This window comes from Carlito syrichta, unplaced genomic scaffold (genome assembly GCF_000164805.1).
Source record: "Carlito syrichta isolate Samal-C Ts95f unplaced genomic scaffold, Tarsius_syrichta-2.0.1 Scaffold303604, whole genome shotgun sequence".
Classification (NCBI taxonomy): Eukaryota; Metazoa; Chordata; class Mammalia; order Primates; family Tarsiidae; genus Carlito; species Carlito syrichta.
In genome coordinates this window covers 192830-212500 of record NW_007247700.1, presented here as the reverse complement: position 1 = coordinate 212500, position 19671 = coordinate 192830, and the positions used below count along the sequence as shown (strand labels likewise).

At 44.0% G+C, this 19671-nt stretch overlaps 1 protein-coding gene across 1 annotated transcript in view; it reads right to left on the bottom strand.

Moving 5' to 3' along the window:
- Positions 1 to 19671, bottom strand: part of SLAMF1 (signaling lymphocytic activation molecule family member 1) — a 42053-nt gene that overhangs the window by 14300 nt on the left and 8082 nt on the right. Inside the window, exons 4-5 of the mRNA XM_021712680.1 lie at positions 11731 to 12069; positions 9293 to 9583 (exon numbers count right to left, since the gene is read on the bottom strand). Of these exons, the coding sequence (XP_021568355.1) occupies positions 9293 to 9583; positions 11731 to 12069 (630 nt within the window). The remainder of the gene's footprint in view (positions 1 to 9292; positions 9584 to 11730; positions 12070 to 19671) is intronic.

Sequence of the window (19671 nt, the reverse complement as noted above, 5' to 3'; positions counted from 1 at the left end):
TTTACCAAATCCTTTTGAACCAGGAGCAGCTCTTTGGAAAATAGTGAATGAGACATTTCCTTCAATAAGATAATAATAGACAACTATTGAGCACTTAACAATGGTCCAAACATTTTTTTAGTGCATCATGTGTATTTACTCCTCACAATAATCCTACAAGGTAGGTACATTCATGACTCTCATTTTGTGGAGAAGGAAGCAGGCATGGAGAGCCTTGAGAACTAGAACTTGGTCTAGGGGTAGAAATGTGACTGAATACTAAAGACAGACTTCCTGAAAAGTCCGAGAGTCTTATGTGGACTTAGGAAAAGTCACGCAAGGGTGTTGAACAGGGGAGACCACCTGAAGCACTAGGGTTCTAAGTCACATAATAGAACTAAGGTTCTAAACAGTGAAACAGCAGATGTTAACGTTAAAATGTAAGGGCGACTTCTAAAGATAACTGTAGAATATGCCTGCTTGTGGTTGAGCCTATGATGGATCTGTGGGGAAGAAATGGAAATGAAGGAATAGGTAGGTTACAAAGGAACAGAGTGACGGAAGACACAATTCAGATGTTTACAGAGATAATCAAAGATACAGACTGAAGTCTCAATGAACTCATAAAAGGCATCCCACCAAGATCCAGCCTAATAGCTAACCAGAAGTTGCCTTCTGGGTTTGAAAAGATTTTCTCTTTTTCTTCCTAGGTCTTTTGCACATTCCAAGGAATCTTACTGAACTAACTTTGTGAATGCCTTGATTATAGATTCTCTTCCTAAAATTAAATGTTTAACTCTGCCAGATTCCAACTTCAACAGTCATATGCTCTGAATTTTAAAAAAGTTATAGGGCAAGCAAAGCATTCTAAAAAGGCTCCTGAATTTGCATAAACCATGATATTTGGAATCACTGCTGATGCCGGAGGTACCCTGTGAGCAGTTCCACTCTGAATGGCTTGTGGTTGCTGAGAACCAACCCTCTGTACAGGTGTGTGTATATGTGTGTGTGCGTGTGTGGGTCTTAAAGATCGATTGATTCAAAGTTTACGCTGTCAACACCATGGTAGAATCTCCCAAATATGAAGATAAGAAGCAGAGTCTGCAGCCTAAGCTTTGTGTTTCATTAGCCCATGGCTCTGATCTAGTAAACTGTTTCAGTAACGCGTACTATTTTGAGACTAGTTCTTACTTCTTCTATCATAGATATTTTGGGAACTTCTAAAATAGCAGTTGATTTGAGAACTAACACCTCAACCACTTATATCATTTTAAAAGATAATATTTATCTCATATTTCATTTGAGATTTAAAAAAATAAAACAAACAAACAAGATAATGCCTTTAAAGCTGAAAAATAGTACACGACAAAACTGCATCCATGATGCCTGCCAAATGGACCTTTTCCCACCCCACTTCCACCCCCACCGTGCCTCACAGAAACTGACAACAGCCAGGGCACATTGCTGAGGCTCTGAGGATGTGGTAACACCAGCCCTCTTCATCTATTCTGGGGTCTCAAGAGGATGAAGACAACCTGCTGCCTTTGACCTCTGACACAAATGACCAGATCCTACCAACCCACCTAGAACTAAAAGACAACTTGGCCATTGTCCTAAAAGACATTTCATAAACTCTAATTTTTCTCCTTGTTTTTGGAATACAAATGAACTATAGACTTTTTTTTTTATCCTAAAGGAACTATAGTATTGAGGAGACGTATACAGGTATGCCTAAAGTCACAGAAAAGGTGACAGAGCTGGATGAGATAACAACCACAGATTTTGCCGTCTTTGTTTTAGCCTCTAGAAATGGGTCTCCATGAGGAAAACAGGACAGGTTGTAATGCCTGGGGACCTCTTCAGCCAAAAGTCCTCTGAGCAGCCAACTTATCCTTCACTTCCCAACACTTGCCATTTCTGGCTACAGGCTTTCCCCTGTACTCTCCTTCCTGCCATGCCTTCAGCTGTCCACCATGCCTGCCCAGCCTTGACACTCAGGCCAAGCTTACTTCTGCTGAGTCACCTTTCCTGACCATCCCAACTCGTATTCTTCCCTCCCACTTAGACTCCTGCCACCCCTGTGGTTTATGTCATGCGTCGTAGAACCTGAGTTTTATCTGAGCCACAGAGACCATTTTCAGTGATGGTATTTGGAGCCAGACTGATAGATTCAAATTCTAGTCTACCACCTGATAGTTCTGTGACCTCAGACAGGCTACTCATACCCTCTGAGGCTTTAGTTTCCTCATCTGTACAATGAGTACAGCAGTGATGCACAGAGTTGTTCTGAGGAACCGATGTAGGAATGTATGGAAAGTGTCTGGAGCATACCTGGAATCCATCATGTAGGCCAATAAATGTTAAATGCTCCTGCTAACCTTGATGCTCCAACTAGCTGCTAGGTTCTAGGAGGCCAGAGACCACCTCTCATGCTTATTTTGCAGCTCTTGGTACTTGATACATAACAGATCCTCAGTACATTTGTGTTGGTTGATTGGAAGAACATGAAGATGGGTTTGCTCTCAAGTTCAAAGGAGTCTCTTCACTGATGTTCAGAGATGCCTCAGCCCCATGCTGTCCTTTGCCATGACTTGGCTTCCCTGTTTGTATTCCTGTTTGTTTCCCAGGTATTTTTATACTTGGGTGCTCATCCATTTGTTGCTTTTCTCTGTTGATGATATTTGTATGAAAACTCAGTGTCAGTGACTCCATACTCTTAAAAATTTGGATAAATACAGACAAAATACTACTTTCACAGCTTGTTGGTGTTAGGCTGTGCATAGTTTCTGGAATTTCTGGGAATTATCTTATCATGGTGTTCTAAGTCTTAGCTCCCCTAGTATCATTCACTCTACTCTGTGTTTTCTTGGGTGCAAGGTTCAGTCCCTTCATCAGATTCCACAAACAAACAAAAATTTAAAAAGCAACTCTACACCATGATCTCTGCAAATTTAAATCCTTTACTGGAAACTGAAGGGTCACAGGGAGGAGGTTCCACTGTGAACCACCTGAGAGACTCAAAACTTCTTTCTCTTTCCATTACTATATAAACAACCTCATCCCCTTTCTCGTACAATCCACACCCAGAGTCCTGGGTGTCTGCTTTCTAGCATTTATTAAAGTACTATCCTAAACAAATCCTGTTCTTTTCCACAGAGGAATTTTAGGAATTTTTTAATGTTTAAAGAAACATCCCAGATTAAAGGAACACCTTGCATCTACTTGTGTCCTCTATTCTACTTAAAACATGTAGGGCAGCAGGACACTCCATATGCACTTCATACAGTTAAATTAAATTAGAGGCCATAAGAATGAATCTGGAAGCCGGGCTCGGTGGCTCAGCCTGTAATCCCGCGCCTTTGGGGGGCTGAGGTGAGTGAATTGCCTGAACCCATGGGTTCGAGACCTGCCTGGGCAGCGAGACCTCATCTCTACAATAAATCAAAAAATCAGCCGGGCATGGTAGCACATGCCTGTAATTCCGGTTACTCAGAAGGCTGAGGTGGAAGGATCGCCGGAGCCCAACAGGTCGAGGCTGCGGTGGCCAGGAGCAGCCACTGCACTCCAGTCTGGGCGACCGAGTGAGACTCCAACTCAAAAAAAAAAAAAAAAGAATGAATCTGGGAGAAGATTGTCACGTGTCCTGTAAAAATTAACAGAGTGCTACATGTAAGAAGGGACACAGGGTCACCTTCTGAATGGCCCCAGATGGAGTTGAAGGCAAAGGCACTGACCTACTTGGCTCGTGCTTTATGATGACAAAATGGAGCCAGGAGGCAAGTGTGTGTCTGCGCCCCCAGCATGTCACCTGTGCTCCCATTTTCAAACCACCACTTCCTGTGGCAGAAACTCCAGCTCTCCTTCTTTCTGCTCAGTCATGTAGTGAAGCCTCTCAGGATGGTGATGCTCAGAAATCAGACAAAGGTTGTCCTGGGGTCCACAAGTCCCTTTCTCCTTCATTCACAAAGAAACACTACCTGAGCATTCTTGGGAGGGAGATTTGGGAGTCCCCTCCACACCCCACAGCCTCTCAGAGGTGGCTGAGCAGGCTGGTTGAGAGCTCCCATGTCACTGAGGAAGAGTACTTAGCACGAGTCTTCACCCTGGGGTCCTCCCCTCGTGTTGGCTGTGGTTTAAGTATGACATCTTGGCACGTCTCCAAGGAAAAAGTCTTTTGTCTCTGAAAGTCTGTTGCCACAGAAACACAAAAGCTTCTGTCTCTCTCCACAAGTTCCCAAACCTTACTTTTTGAGGAAGATGAAGAAAACTAAAAAGAATCTGAGAAACAAATGTAGTTCACCCAGGAGATACCAAGATGTTAGTGTAACGGTCTGAGAGTGCCAGATCTCTTTCCTGCCTTTCATGTGGTTCTGTCAGCAAGGCTGCCAGTGTGGTGCATGTCTCCTTGAAGAAGACAATCATCCTTGAGAGATACCTTCTTGCTGGTGACAGTTTCCACTCTGAATTGGGGGTGGGAGAAAAATGATCATGAACCACATACTAGACCATCCAAGTAAAAATTCTTACAGAGTCCACAGCTTCCAGAAAAATCCATCACACCTGCCTACCCAACCTAGCATTGTGTTGCAGAGGTTGGAAGTCAGACAGCTCGTTGAGTCCTCAGTGCTATTTCTCCCATGCTTTCATAGCATGAGGTTGCCCAGCTAAGGGGGACTACAGGTCTCAGCTTCCCTGTGGCAGGTGTGGCCATGTGCCCAGGTTCTGTTTCATGAGAAGTACCCAGGTTTCATCCTTCCACCATGCTGTTAGACTCACTGAATTGGGAAGACCACGGAGAGAGACTTGTCCCTGTGCACGGAGCATCTGGGTATCTCTGAAACAATGGGAGCCCCTGTTTGAGGAAATTACCTTGTTAGAAGGGGGAAGCCACCAAAGCTCACTGGCAGGTGTCTGCCTTTCCTTCCACTGAGCTAACTTAGACATGCTGAGCCAGCTTTTTGCTAATCCACTGAAAAAGATCTCCTCTTCAAGATGAGAAGAGGCATTCCCGTTTAGATGAGTTAGTTAAGGGTGTGTATTAATCATTCTAGCACAGATGCATCTATTTCAGAATACAGTCATCAAGGACAGCAGCAAGCCACACACTGTTCAGGGTTGTCCCACATCAATAGGCTTCATATGACCTTCCCGGAGTACTCTAGCACCTAGGATTTGGACTTTGTGATAAAGATGCTTCATTACGATAGCTATCAAAACACTGAAATGGCCATTGGAGCAAGGATGAATATATGACCAAAAGCCTGGGCGAATGTCACTTAAAGAAAAAGATTTCAAGGAACATAAATACCTTTGCATGTTTTCATTTAAGTGAGTTCTGATGAGAGGCAATTATGCCATCACATCACATTTGGTTTTATCACATTATTAACTACTCTGAGTTTCTCATTAATGAAAATGTCTTAAAATCACCGTCCTGATAATAGATGGTGAAGTAACCTCTAACAAGCCCTCAGATCCCACCCAGACTGGGATTTCCCTTGATGTGCCATGAAAAAGGTCTTTGTTAACTAACAGTTGCTGCTTTGGCTTGGGCCTCTTTGTCTTGAAGGATTACAGCAATGATGTCCCCTCCACCCCCTGAACTAGTTTCTCTTTCTTTTGCCTCTTCCTTGCCTCAGTCTATTATCTATGTCATGCGATATCCTCTTTGAAAAGCAAAACTGATGGTGTTCCTCTATCGCAAACTTCTTATTAGCACCATCACCTACAGGATAATCTGGAACAAGACAGGAGCTGCATCTACTCTTCCCTCTGCCTAGAACACCTTTCATTGGCTTGGATAATTTCCATTTATTTCTGAAACCCAGTTTATGTCACGTCCTTCGTGGTGCTTTCTCTGATGCCCCAAGACAGTGTTAATCACTCTGGCTTCCTTGTTACCTTGCACATACTTATGTTTTGCACTGTCACACTATGTAATCGGGGGCAATATTTACTTAGAGGACTGCTTCTTCCATAAGGACAAGGATCATGTCTTTTTTATCCAGTTCAAGGTTGGAACATAGTAGAGTCTCAACAAATGTTTTGTCAGAGCCGGGCTCGGTGGCTCAGCCTGTAATCCCAAGCCTTTGGGAGGCTGAGGTGAGTGGATTGCCTGAGCCCGCGGGCTCGAGACCCGCCTGGGCAGCGAGACCTCATCTCTACAATAAATCCAAAAAAAAATCAGCCGGGCGTGGTAGCACATGCCTGTAATTCTGGCTACTTGGAAGGCTGAGGCAGAAGGAGCCCAGCAGGTCGAGGCTGTGGTGGCCGGGAGCGGCCACTGCACTCCAATCTGGGCGACAGAGTGAAACTCCAACTCAGAAAAAAAAAAAGTTTTGTCAGACTAAGTGAAGTGTTTTAAGAATTGGTAATATTCATTTACAAACACAAATCAATACACCAATATTTGCAGTATTTAGACAACCTAGTATGCTGGGAAGAGCAGACCACAAACCAACTGCGTGACCTATTATTGGGATATGTGGTACCCCATCCCTGAAGGCAGGGTGGGAAGGGGTGGATCTCTACTTGTGTTAAGGCTGGTTTGTGTTCCCCCCAAATTCATATGCTGATGTGCTTAGAATGTGGCTTATTTGGAAATAAAGTTTTAATAGAGGTAATCGAGTTAAACTAAGGTCATTAGGGTGATGTTATGAGTTGAATGCAGGTGATACAGGTGAGCCATAATCCAATATGACTGTGTCCTAATAGGAATAGGATATTTGGGCACAGAAATATGCATAGAGGAAAGAGAATATGAAGAGGCATAAGGAGAAAATAGGCCATCTACAAGCCAAGGAGAGAGGACTGGAACAGATCCTTCCCTCACAGCCCTCAGGAAAAAGCCCTGCTGCTGACACCTTGATTTTAGACTGCTAGTCTCCAGAATTGAGAGACAATGCATTTGTACATTTTAAGCCATTCAGTTTGTGACCTTTTGTTACAACAGCCTTTGCAAACTCTTAGGTCGTGGCAACCCTTTCTTAGCAGTTCTTATTGATATTCACACACACTGAACCATAGACTACCGACTCTGAAGGGCCTTCCCTTGCCCACTCTTTTCATTTTACAGATGATGGAACAGAGGCCCAAGACAGGGAAATGGCTGCCTCACGTCAGGCAGTTCTCTCAATGACTGAGCCAAGACCCTCATGGTCTCTTCCCATGGTGCCATGTTTCTGGGGCTTCTTGTCCCTCCATACCTCATAAAAACCTGCTTCATACTCAGTAAATCTGCTTCACACTAGTGTGTACTTGATTCTCAAAGTGGCTTAGATGGGTAAGAACATCACATTTCCTTAGAACGCCCTGGCCCAAGTGCCCTTGGTTGAGCTTTATGGCCTACCAAGACATTTGTATGCACTAATTAAATTCTTAGTAGACCACATTGAGGAGCACAAAAGCTTTCTTCCCCCTTTTGGGATAGGCCAGGGCAAACATTCGGTTCCCTGTCTTTTTACTCTAATAGGACGGCTATAAGCAGAGAGGGCTGTGCTCAGACAAGGGCTACTGCTCCCATTTAAAATAAAAAATGGGTAATAATACCTATGTAGCTTTCATAATAAAAACTACATTTTATTATGCTATAAGTGCATTATCTCTTTCACTAATACCTATGAGGATTCTAGATTCAGACAGCCGGCTCTGTCACTTGCTCTGTGTGCGTCCTTACTTGCACTTTTAATAGCTTTGTTTCCTCATAGGTAAAGTGAGGATACTAATACTATCTATATTATGTGGTTGCTGTGAGGATTAAACAAGATGCCACATAACTGGCACACAGTAAACAATGAAGACTCGACAGTTATTATTTATAGATGGAGAATCCAAGTCTCAGAGGGGTTGAGTTGTGTACCTTCGTAAGTAGAAGGGACAGCATTGTTCTGGGCTTGTGGGTCACATTCTATAGGCTACCCACTACACAGCACTGCTCTCTTGGTGCTGCCAGAACCTTCTGAATGACTATGGGCAGGGAGAGAGAGGTCTGAACTGGAGGGAGAGCCTTTGAATGTGGTTCGTATACAAGGCGGGCCATCAGTCAGACATCTCCAGTGAGTGGACAGATGGGTGACTCTTGCTAAGAAATGACTGGGAGAAAAGAGCTCCCAGGTGCAGACAGGAGGCCAGGTGAGATTTTCCCTGCAGTCCATCTGGGAATACTCCAGGGGAGTCTCTGTGAGAAGGTGCTATGTGGAAGGGCACAACTTGGTTGGATTCCCCTGGCCCCTCATCCATGATCATCTGGGAAAACCCTCCTTATAGACATCATGTCTACTCTGGGCAGGAGTCTCCTTGGAATAACTCTTGTTTCCCTCCAATGTATGCAGAGAGGAGAACACCAGGACATAAGTAAGGCCTTGCAGGGCCAACACCCCAATCCTTCTGAACCTGAACCTGAGTCAGGAACACAATATCTGTTGAAAAGTGTTCTTTTCTGCCTCATGGCAGCAAAGTGTTCTGTCCTATGTCCAAATGGTGAGATGAGCTTCCTTAAATAAGTTCTGTCTTCCTTTTGGTAACAAAGTAATGATGCTTTTCTTTTAGAAAAAGACGATCTAGGTTTAAGTGCTAACTCCACTACTTAGAAGTTAAAGAAACTTGAGGAAGGTACATAAATACTATACACTTCAATTTCCTCATCTGTAAAATGAGAGTGAAGATAACACCTATCTGGTAAGGTGATTGTAAGGGTTAGAAGAGATGACACAATTGATGACACAGTGTCTTAGTCCCACATCTTTCTAATTCCCCTTGCTCTCTGACCTGCTGTGGAATTCGCAGACCCTTCCAGAAAATGAGACCCTTCATTATATCCTGTGTTTCATTATGAGCAAATGTTTCATGTCTTATCTTTACAATGAATTGTCAAAGAGCAGAGATCACGTATCATATTGATTCCCAATTTCCTACAGGGTAGGTGACCCATAAATACTCGATGGTGTACAGTTGTCCCACCATTCGTGGAGCATGACACTGGGAGATAGGACCTGCCCCTGCTCTGTCCCACTCAGCCAACCTTGCAAGTTGGAGCCAAGGCAGAAGGAGGAGAGGAAAGATCATGCCTTAGAGACATAGCTTCTGGGTCTGGCTCCATCATTTCCTGTTGACTTCTTCAACTGTGAGCCAAGCACAATAACGCGGGTCAATATTAGAGTGTGCTCACTGACCACACATGGGAAGCTTTTGCAAAAGGTAAAGAAAGTGTTGATACTAAGTGAATGCCTTGGCTAAGGGAGCAGAGCAATTGGTGCACGTGGAGACTGAGCCCTACTCATTAAGATGGCTCCTGAGCCATCACCAGTGTACTCACCTAAGGACCCTGGCTCACACATGGACCATGGGTGGAAAGCCTTGGAGCGGGTGCTGATGGGGTTGTTCGCGGTACAGATGTAGATGTTGCCAGCATGCTGGGGGCCGAGGGTGAGAGACAGGAGGCGGGAGCTGTTGGCTAGGCTCAGGCTCAGTGGGTGGGTGCCTGCCTTCTCACTCCAGTTGTAAGTCACATGGTCCCCCTTCTCCACTGTGCAGCCTAGCATCAGGGTGCAGGTCCCGTTCTCCTGGGTCTTGTTTATCACTTTAATTTCTGGAGTGGAGACCTGCTCTGTCAGGAGGGGGGAGGAAGGGAGCCATCACTGAAATGAACCCCTGGAATTCTTGACCTTTTTGTTAGAAAAAAATACAGCCTAATGGCGTTTTTCCCTCCCTAAGGGGGCTTTGGTGTGATTTATTTCTAGTGGGAACCTTGCTATACCCCCTACACCCTTTCCAGGACCACCTGGGAAAAAATAGAGACGGATTTAGTTCCCTTCAACCAGTCCTGTTAGGGCTTCATTTGCCCTTCCTGGTATTCTTGAAGTAGGTTGTTTTTCTCCTGTGTTCTGTCAGTGGAGCTCGTTGTCAGCTCACCCCCACAGGTTTAAATTGACATACATGATTATCTCCTAGACTTAAAAGAATGAATTTTTGGTGATGGAATTTCATCTACAGTGGGATGTGTTTATGTGTGTGTGTAAAGTGCTTTTGTGTGTCTGAGATAGGAATAGGTCCTGAATTACAGCTATAGGTCTCATCAATCCATTCCACTCTACTGCCATGAAATAGGCAAGACAAAAGGGTGAGTTATGTTTGTTTAGCGACTTCTATAGAGCAAGCTTGGTGCTGGAGTTTCACATTCATCATCTTCTTTAATCTTCTCAACAATTGTAATACTGGTTGTGATTATTCTCATTTTTTAGATGAGTAAACTGAGTCTTAGAAAGGTGGGATGTCTTACATAATGTCACATAGCTTCTAAGTGGCCAAGCTGAGATCTGAACCTATGTCTGTCTGACTCCAAAATCTGACTATTTTTCTTTGACTGGAGAAGAATGCCATGGTTGCAGAGACCACATTTTCCAACGTACACATCTGACCACTCGATGTGACAAAGACAGAAACCTTACAGGAACAAAAAGACTGACTATATGGCATCTACACTGTCCTGGAAAATGCATCCTGTGTGGCCTCCATGCTCATGGCAACCCTGCCCCACAGTCACGGCTGGAGTGAAATCTGCCAGCATTCTTTGAAGAAAATGGAATGCTAGGGCAAGAGAAGACTGGGGAGAATACTACTCTTTCCCTTCTAGATAACAGAGGATTTCAAAGAACTGCCGGGTAGTGGGGAATCCCTGTCCCATCCTCAGAGATAAGGCAGTCATTTTGAAGAAGCAGGAAAGCCCCGTGTGACTGTCAGGATCTCTGGGAATTCAGACAAGCCTCTGGGCCTGGGTGCATTCAAAAGGGGCTGGCAGTTTAAAAGACTCAGAAGAGCACTGGCCTTGGATTTAGGTGGACGTGGGTCCTACTGTAAGTACTGCAACTGAGCGACCTTTTAACCAGAGCCTTCGCTGAAATGAGAGAAAGGCACGTCTTCCACTAGCAGGTGTGATCCCATGCCAGGAGGCAGGGCTTGGGGAGTGGTGTGTGGGCTGAATTTCAGTTCTCTTTACTCAGAACCTTCAGTGCAGTGAACCACCTACACAAATGTGTGTAAACGTGCAAACTACTTCTCTGTGGATTTCAGTGTCCTTGGCTATGAGAGAAGTTGGCTTTGATCAGTGGTGTTTAAACTTTTTAAAAATCAGAAAAAAATCTTGTTTTCAAATGAAATCTTATTTGCAAACCAAGACTCTTGGGGCAATAGACCCTCCAGTTCACAGGCCAGTTGCCTTTCAGAAATGAGGGTAAGGGTAACTAACACTAATCGGCTACCACCAATGTGCAATTTGGGAGGGGAAAAAGAGCCACCCTCTAAAACCTCTTCCATGAAGCACAGCTTAAATATCCCTAGTGGCCTGGTGTAGTGACTCATCCCTGTAATCCCAGCACTGTGGAAGGCCAAGGTGGGAGGATTGCTTGAGCCCAAGAATTTGAGACCAACCTGGGCAACATAGTAAGATCCTGTATCTTCAAAAAATAAAAATATCAGCCTAAGCATGGTGGCATGTGCACCGGTAGTCCTAGTTACTCAGGAGGCTGAGGTAGGAGGATCCTTTGAGCCCAGGAGTTTGTCCTCTGCTAGCCTGAGTGACAGAGCAAAACTCTGACTCAAAAAAAAAAATTAAAAATAAGTAAATACCCCTGAATTTGATGATTTTTCTAGCTTTTTCCAATTCTGAATACCCTTTGCTTTTAAGAGAGGCTTAAATTCTTGGACCAGGGGCCATCTTGGCCGTCCAGCACGGACTGAAGAGGTTGCCATTATTACCATAAAGCTTTAGCTGCAGGCAAAAGTGTTGAACAGAAATGTTTTCTTCCACGGTCATAAAGTACCAGCCCTCATCATCCTCACTGCTTTCCAGGATTCCCAGGCTGAGGTTCTCCACATAGAACTTGTAGCGGTTTCCCAGGTAATGTGGTAAGCCTGCTTCAGACGGACCGAGAGACACTATTTTCTTCTTGTTGATATCCCCTGGTGATTTTGCCATTGAGACGACGATGTGGATGCTTTCATTCATGCTCTTATTCATCCTTTCATGTGACAGGGGCAACATCACGCTGGTTCCCAACTGCCACAGAATCTGTGGGCAGTCCATCACACCTCCACCTGTGGGAGGGAGGAGAAGAGAGCCCTTATTATGGAGGCCTTTAGACACACTGTGTTTGTGGATCAGGAATGATAGACTGGAGGCCCTCCTCTTTCTCTTGTGCCATCCCTGGGGTTGCCATGTCCTTAGTGGTCTACACAAACTGCCATGAAGGTCCCCACTCTATTCTCAATATCTCAAAAATCTCAATAGAAATCTTAAAGTTACTTTGGATAGGGTTGTATAGACTAACTAACTAGAATACTGGGTTTCTATCATCACAGGTGTATGGTAAGGCACCTCAAATACAGAAGTTAAATGACTTCCCTAAAGTCACATATTAGTAAGTGACTGCGTCAGGACTGGAACCCAGGTCTGTTAATTCCTCTATCAGAGTGCCCCACCACTGAATATAAAGGATGAAGGTTGGAGAGCGACAGAGAAGATTCTGAGCTCATGAGCCCGGGAACCAAGGATACAGAAGCATCATTTCTGATGATAAAGAAAACAGAAAAATTCAAGGGATATGGAGGCAGGGGTGGCAAGCCCCGGCGTTCACACTGGAATCCTCTCTCCAAAACATCCTGAGACAGTTAATAATGTCAAGGGTGAGGTATTATTTTATTTCTCTTTTTCAAAAAAGCTGAGCCAACAGCAAAAAGAAAAAAAAATAGCCAAAACCTTTCAAACCACTATAAGGGATCCTGCTGCTGATTATTTAACACCTCCTCTCCCCTCAAACCCACAACCTGTCTTTCTCTCTCCTCTCTCAGATGACAACCTTGCTTTTTGTTTCACTGAAATAGAAGAAACAAAAAGAGAACTTCCATTTATTACTGCCACCAAAACCCTACCTCCCTGCATGGTGGTCCGTGCTCCCAGTAGGGCCAACCTTGCCCCTCCCAGAGCGCTCCCCTACTGCAAGGTTGTGTTTCTGCAATTGCTTCATGTCTTGCATTATTAGTCTTCTGCTGGGTTACTTCCATCCACACACGACATATAGTCATGTAATTTCCTTCCTATTAAAAATCCCTCCCCTGCTCCCAGGTTCATCCCCAGCTACCTCCCCATTTGTCTGTTTTCCTTTATAGCAAAGTCTTCTAACGTGTGTTTATACTTTCTGTTCCCACCTCCTGATCTGTTTTTCCTTGGATCCACTATATATAAGTGTTCTTCCTTACTACTCACTGCAGCCACCTTTGTCAAGGTCACTATCTACTCCACTAAGCCAAGTCAGACACTGCCTTCCTTGGGTCCTTGGAGCACCACACTCTCCTGGTTTTGCTTCCATTCCAGGGGCTGTCCCTTCTCAGTCTCCTCAGTGGAAACTTCTGCTCCTCCAGCCCTCAGAGTATTGGAACATCCCAGTAGTCAGACTTCTTCCCTCCCTCATCCTCACTTGTCCACTTTTTCACCCAGTTGTACTGTCTGAAATATTTCTGGTATTATACTCACAGAGTCATATCTCCCACCCAAACCCTTCACAGTGCTCCTAACTGCCTACACAGATCAGCACTTGAAGGCCTAAAGGGCACTTCAAACTTAGCAAATGAACACTTGATTGCAAAGTGCTTTCTGAAGACAACATTCTAATTTACCCAATTTCCCAGACCAAAATGTTGGAATCGTCCTTGACGCCTTTCTCTCTCTCATATGCCACACGCTGTTAACGGCAAATCCTGCTGGCTCTGACCAAATGACACATGGCATGTGAGCCCTTCACTCCTTCATTTTTCCTTCATCTTTCCTACATTGCCACCTAACCCTGCCTGGTGACCGTCATTTTCTGCAGCTGATCTCCCTGTCATACAATGGATACATTAACCTTTCAAAACCATGTCTTATTTTGTTTCTCTTCTGCTTCCAAACTTTCTGGGCTTTCTAGCACCCATAGAATAAAATCCATCATCCTGAACTGACATGGCACCGAAGGCCCTGCGTTCCCAGTCCGTGGTACGGCTATCGCTTCATTTCCTGCCCTCCCTCCTCCTTGGCTCACTGCACCATGGCCACATTGGCTTCTGGCTGTTCCTTAAATCCACCAAGCACATTTCTGTCTCAGAGCCTTTGCATCTGCTGTTCCTCTCTCTGGAAACCTCTTCCCCTGTGTATCCGGGTAGTGCATTCTCTCACTTTATTTTAGGCATCTGCCCAAAAAAGTTTCTCTTCTGAAGGCCTCCTCTGAACTTCTATCTAAAACAGCCCCCACTTCTTATTGCACTTTTCACGGCCTGATGTAATATTGTATATTTGTCTGCTTTATTTGTGTCTGTCCCACTAGAATGCGAATCTCTCAAGAGGAAGAACTTCATTTTGCTCACTGTCTTGACCCTAGAACCCACAACAGTGCTTGGCACATAGAAGGCTTTTCATAAATACTGAAGGTGGCAAAAAATATATATATACATTTTAAACAATGTTGAAAGATGTTCACCGTAATCAGAAGTGTCTGGATGCTGATGGCAACCACTTGGAACACTTCTTGTAATTGTAGAAGTCAAATGCAACTTGTGATTATCTGATTATTACATTTTTAAAACAGCTTCTTCCTTTCTTAAATGTGTACTTTTGTTTGACACCCTCTGTATCTATTCAATGTATGAATGCTAAAAACCATATTGTCTGACTAAAGTTTCTCTTATCTAACCTTGTAAACTGAACTTAAACATAAGTTAATGTTCATAAACGAAGGAGCTCATGACTCAGAGAGAGCATAGATTGTTCTAGTTGATAAGAAAGTCAGAAGAGTGAAATAAAACCATCTTCTTAACTAATGTGGCTACCGAGAAGAGATCCCCTCCACAGTTGACTTGTGGTTAAGATGAGCTGCTGGAAAATTGGGCAAACTGGCCAAAATACTCTTGATACCAAAATATCCTAAAATCTCAATACTGTGCAGCAAAGGACCAAGCTAATGTTAGGCTAGAGATGCAGGGAAGCTGGGCTTGGTGGCTCAGTCTGTAATCCCGCGCCTTTGGGAGGCTGAGGTGAGTGGATTGCCTGAGCCCGCGGGTTCGAGACCCGCCTGGGCAGCGAGACCTCATCTCTACAATAAATCAAAAAATCAGCCAGGTGTGGTAGCGCATGCCTGTAATTCCGGCTACTTGGAAGGCTGAGGCAGAAGGATCACCGGAGCCCAGCAGGTCGAGGCTGCGGTGGCCGGAAGCGGCCACTGCACTCCAGTCTGGGCGACAGAGTGAGACACCAACTCAAAAAAAAAAAGAGATGCAGGGGTTGGAGAAACAGAAGAAACCATATCCTGGGCTGACATTAGGGTTCAAGTGATTGAGATTCATAGTGGTTATGGAAAAGTGAGAAAGGCAGTCAGGCATTTGTTCTTTTAAATATTACTAATATATCAATGCTTAAAACAGAGTGGGCTCCAGTCCGCATGATTACATAAGGAATATCACTGTGATTGTTTTTATGTAGATAAATAGGGAAGCATGTTGGACTTTCTTCCAGTGCTTCCACTTATGAGCGCCTGACTGATCACATAATATAGCTCCTCTGGTGACCACGCACACCTGAACTGTAGGTACAGTACCCAAGAGAGCAGTCTCTTGAATCCTGAACCTAAACTTTTATACACTAAAAAATGAGAGTAAATTTAGAGCCACATGAGCAGGTATGGGCCCCTTGGACTTGTGTAAGGAAAGTCATGGAGATAATCATATGTGCATTTCTTTGGGAGCACATCTATAAAGGTCATCTCTCAAAGGACTCTGTGATGCAAAACAAGATTAAGAATCACTATCAAATCATGTATTTTAGACCAATTTTGATATGATATGGAAGAAAAAAAGGAATGGAAATCATTCCCATTTTTAGACCCTAACCCCAAATGTCTCTAACCCTTCATTCTCCCAAATGTCTCCCTTGCATCCCTCCCCACCTGACCCTACTGACTCTCTGCACTATGGCTGCTTTCAGAATTTGGAATTGGTGGGGGAAGGGGAAGAGGGAAATAGAATGAGGTAGGAAGTAGCCCAAAAAATCAAAGAAAAAGCAAGAAAGAAAATAGAAGGGGAAAGAGGAAAAGAAGAAGGGAGGGGGAGACAAGGAGAGACTGGGTAGTTCATGCTCGCTCAACTGTGGGGCATGGAACCAACGCTTCATCAGGAAAAGACCCTTACACACCACAGACCACACAAAGAATGATGATGTGACAGCCGCATGTGTGAGTGGCCGGGTCTGAAGGGGGCACTTGGGATCACCCCCGCCTAAGCACAAGTGGAAAAATAAGTGAAGGCTTTAAAGTGGTTCCTAAAACCCCTCATGTGGTGCACGTTCCTGAAACACCCTGCTACCTGATGAGTGTTTTCCAGTGGGTCTGTGATTCAGTCAGCCCTTGTTTACTAAAAGAGTCTGGGAGGAAAGATCGTAGCCGTTAACACCAACTCACTTTCCTTCATGGGTAATCCTACTTCAGAAAGAGAGTGATTCACATGGGCCGGTGGACATTGGCCTGAAATCAGCAGGATTTAGCCAGCTCATTCGCAAGGTGGGATTCTACCTCAAGGTAACTGTGCTTTTTGTTTTGGCCTTGCCCTGACACTTTCACGTGGGCTTTTAGCATCTTGCTACAGCATTCTGTCAGGTAGAGAAGAGACAGAACTTATGGGCACCAAAGTTCTTATGGTAAATTTAGACACAGAGAAAAAAGATAATTTGCCTGAGTTTGCTTCTTAAACTGTACTTCCTTTAGTCAAAGTCCTATCCCTATTCTTTGACCTGCTGGGTCTTTCTGTCCCAGACTATTTGCACGTTCTACTCCCGAGCCTGAACGTCTATTACCACGCTTTATTTGCCTGCCTAACTCCTGCCATCCTTCTGGTCTCCATGGCAACATCTCTTCCTTGGGGAGGACTTCCCTGCCTCCCAGCTTGGGTTTAGCTTTTCTGTCATAGGCTTCCGACACACATTGCATCTCTCCTCCGTATCACTCATCATGCTGTCAGCTCTGGTTAAATGTCTGTGACCCTCACTCCGTTGCAAGCTTCCAAGAGTAGGGACTGTGTCTGTCTTATTGACTGCTGTACCCTTAACATCCACCTGGGACATAGTAGGAGATCAGTAAACCCTCATTGCCCAAGTGATAAAGCAGAGTGGGATGAATGAGGAAGTGAGTGAACAAATGACAACAGAGTCCATGTTGTCCTCTCTCCAAAATCAGAATATATTCAGCTTTACCTTTATAACATCCCTGAGAGGTGTGGTATAAAGGGAAATGAGGGGACCCTTCTCCTCACCTGCTGTGAGGTGATGGAAGTGCCTTAGCTCTGAACCCTGGCCACTTGTCATTCCCCTGAACACTTGCAAGACATCCCCTCTGAATCTGGGCCTCCATCTAGAATATTGTTTCCAAGCTCCATAAAAATTTAACATCCAGGACCTATATATTTGGAGTTTTTTAAGGTTTCTAATATGAATTGTTATTCATTTTATCCCAAATGTGCATACAAGATGTTCTGGAACAGAGTCAGACTTCCCATTAAATGACTCACAATAAATAGGAAACGCTTTGGACTCTTTGGCACTAGGATGATGTGAGGTCGATTGTCCTTTATGGAGTGTCCCAGAGACTCCACAGTTGAGCAACACGGAAAAATTATGTTTATAAAAGGGAAGGAGACAGCTGTCCCCCTCCTTACTTTAAATGTCTTCTCCTTACTCCAACACGTTGGTAAGCAAATGAAATCTCCCCAGGAGCCAGATCACCCCTTGCATGTCTCTTTACAAGTCCTAGGATTTCCCTCCACGTTCTGGGGCTCATTCCTTTGTGCGTGTTGCCTACTGACGGCTCTGCCTGCTTAGGGAGACAGCTGCTTCAGTGTCCTGGCACCTGGGGCTTAACCTGGATGCCTGGTTCAGGCTGTAACCACATGAGCTGCTCAGGAAGAGAAAAGTCTTATACTTTGGATCACAGTAATCATCTATACAAATGACTGCATGTCATGCTTCTCTGGAAGCTAGTGTTTTTGACCAGGACACTGAAAAATCTAGGGAAGCCTTCTTTCCCTACTCTCTTTATCCTTAAGTCTCTGATTTCTTCTCTGCCATTAAAAAAAAATTGATACATAACAGACGTACACATTTTCAGGACACTTGATCATTTGATACACTCATATAATATGTAAAGATCAAATCAGTGTTAATTGGGATAACCATCATCTTGAATATTCATCTTTTTAAAATTCTGGAAACATTTGAATTATTCTCTTCCGGCTATTTTGAAATGCACAGTAGATCACTGCTAACTATATTCACCTTAATGACCTGTCTGAGGCTAAGACCTATATGTTTGGGAAGACACAAATGAAACTGGAGCCAGTGGTTGCTTCCAACAAAGGTGGTGGAAGGGAGATTGGTCTTCACTTTATATCCTCTTGTATTGTTGAAGTTTTATAGACCATACATGTGATAATAAACAGACTAGTTAACAAAAAAATTAAATGAGACTTCATGATGAAAAAGGCTTCTATCCATTTCTCAGATTCCAAATCAAATACTTCTTATACCCCCTATTCATTATTCCATGATTTTATGAACATCTCTCACCTTTTGAAAATTCCTCCATGACAATCTGTTTCAATTAATTCCACTTAACTCATATGCTTCAATTATAGATAACGTGTTCTAATTTTTACCATAAGACCTGGCTATGAATTTTAGCATTTCCCCACCACCACTACTGCCACTCCTCAAACTTAGGCTTACCTAGTTTCATCCACTGAGGCCTCTGAAGTCAGGCTACCGGAGACAGAGAACTTGCTAAGCTATTCTGTGCCTCTCTTTCTTCATTTACAAAGTTATAATGGTAACACTAACAATAGATACCTTAAGAGTTAGTGTGAAATTTAAATCATGACTACACATAAAGCACTTAGAACAGTGCCTGGTATATAGCAAGTATGCAGTACATGCTATCACCATTCATTCAACAAACATGTATGGGCAGGCTCTCATGGACCAGACGCTGTCAAGTGCTGGGCAGAGTCTGTCATCATTCGTTTTGCGTCCCCCACACATCGCACAGTGGCCTGACACATCATATGTCTTTAGCAGGTAGTTGCCGAATGGGATTGCCCATAGTCAATTATGGAGAAACCCAAATAGCCTTGATATTCTGATTTCCAGTCCAGTGCTGGAGACAGTGAGTGACAGCATTGCATCACAGTATTAAATTTTTTGGGAAATAAAAGTGCTTGGGATATAATAGGCCAGTGAACACACAAGCTTGGACCAAGTCTAGAAGCCATGTGCTTGTCCCTCACCTTTCCCCCCAAATGTGTCTTGAAGAGGGTAGGGAGGACATGCATGGAGAAATGAGAAATCTCACTGAGGTAGGTTTGTCAGTGATAATACACATACCACTCTGGTGGGGGATGTTAATGACAGGAAGGCTATACTTGTGGGGGCAGAGGGTATGCAGGAAATTTCTATACCTTCGCTCAATCTTGCCATGAACCTAAAACTGCTCTAAAAAATGAAAAAGTCCATTTAAAAAAAAATCTCATTGAGGGAAATGGAAAATTCTCTTCCCTGGGGAAAGGGAAATGTGGACTTTCTGATTTTCATAATTCTGACTGGGAATTAGAAGTTGAACCAAGTGGAGATGG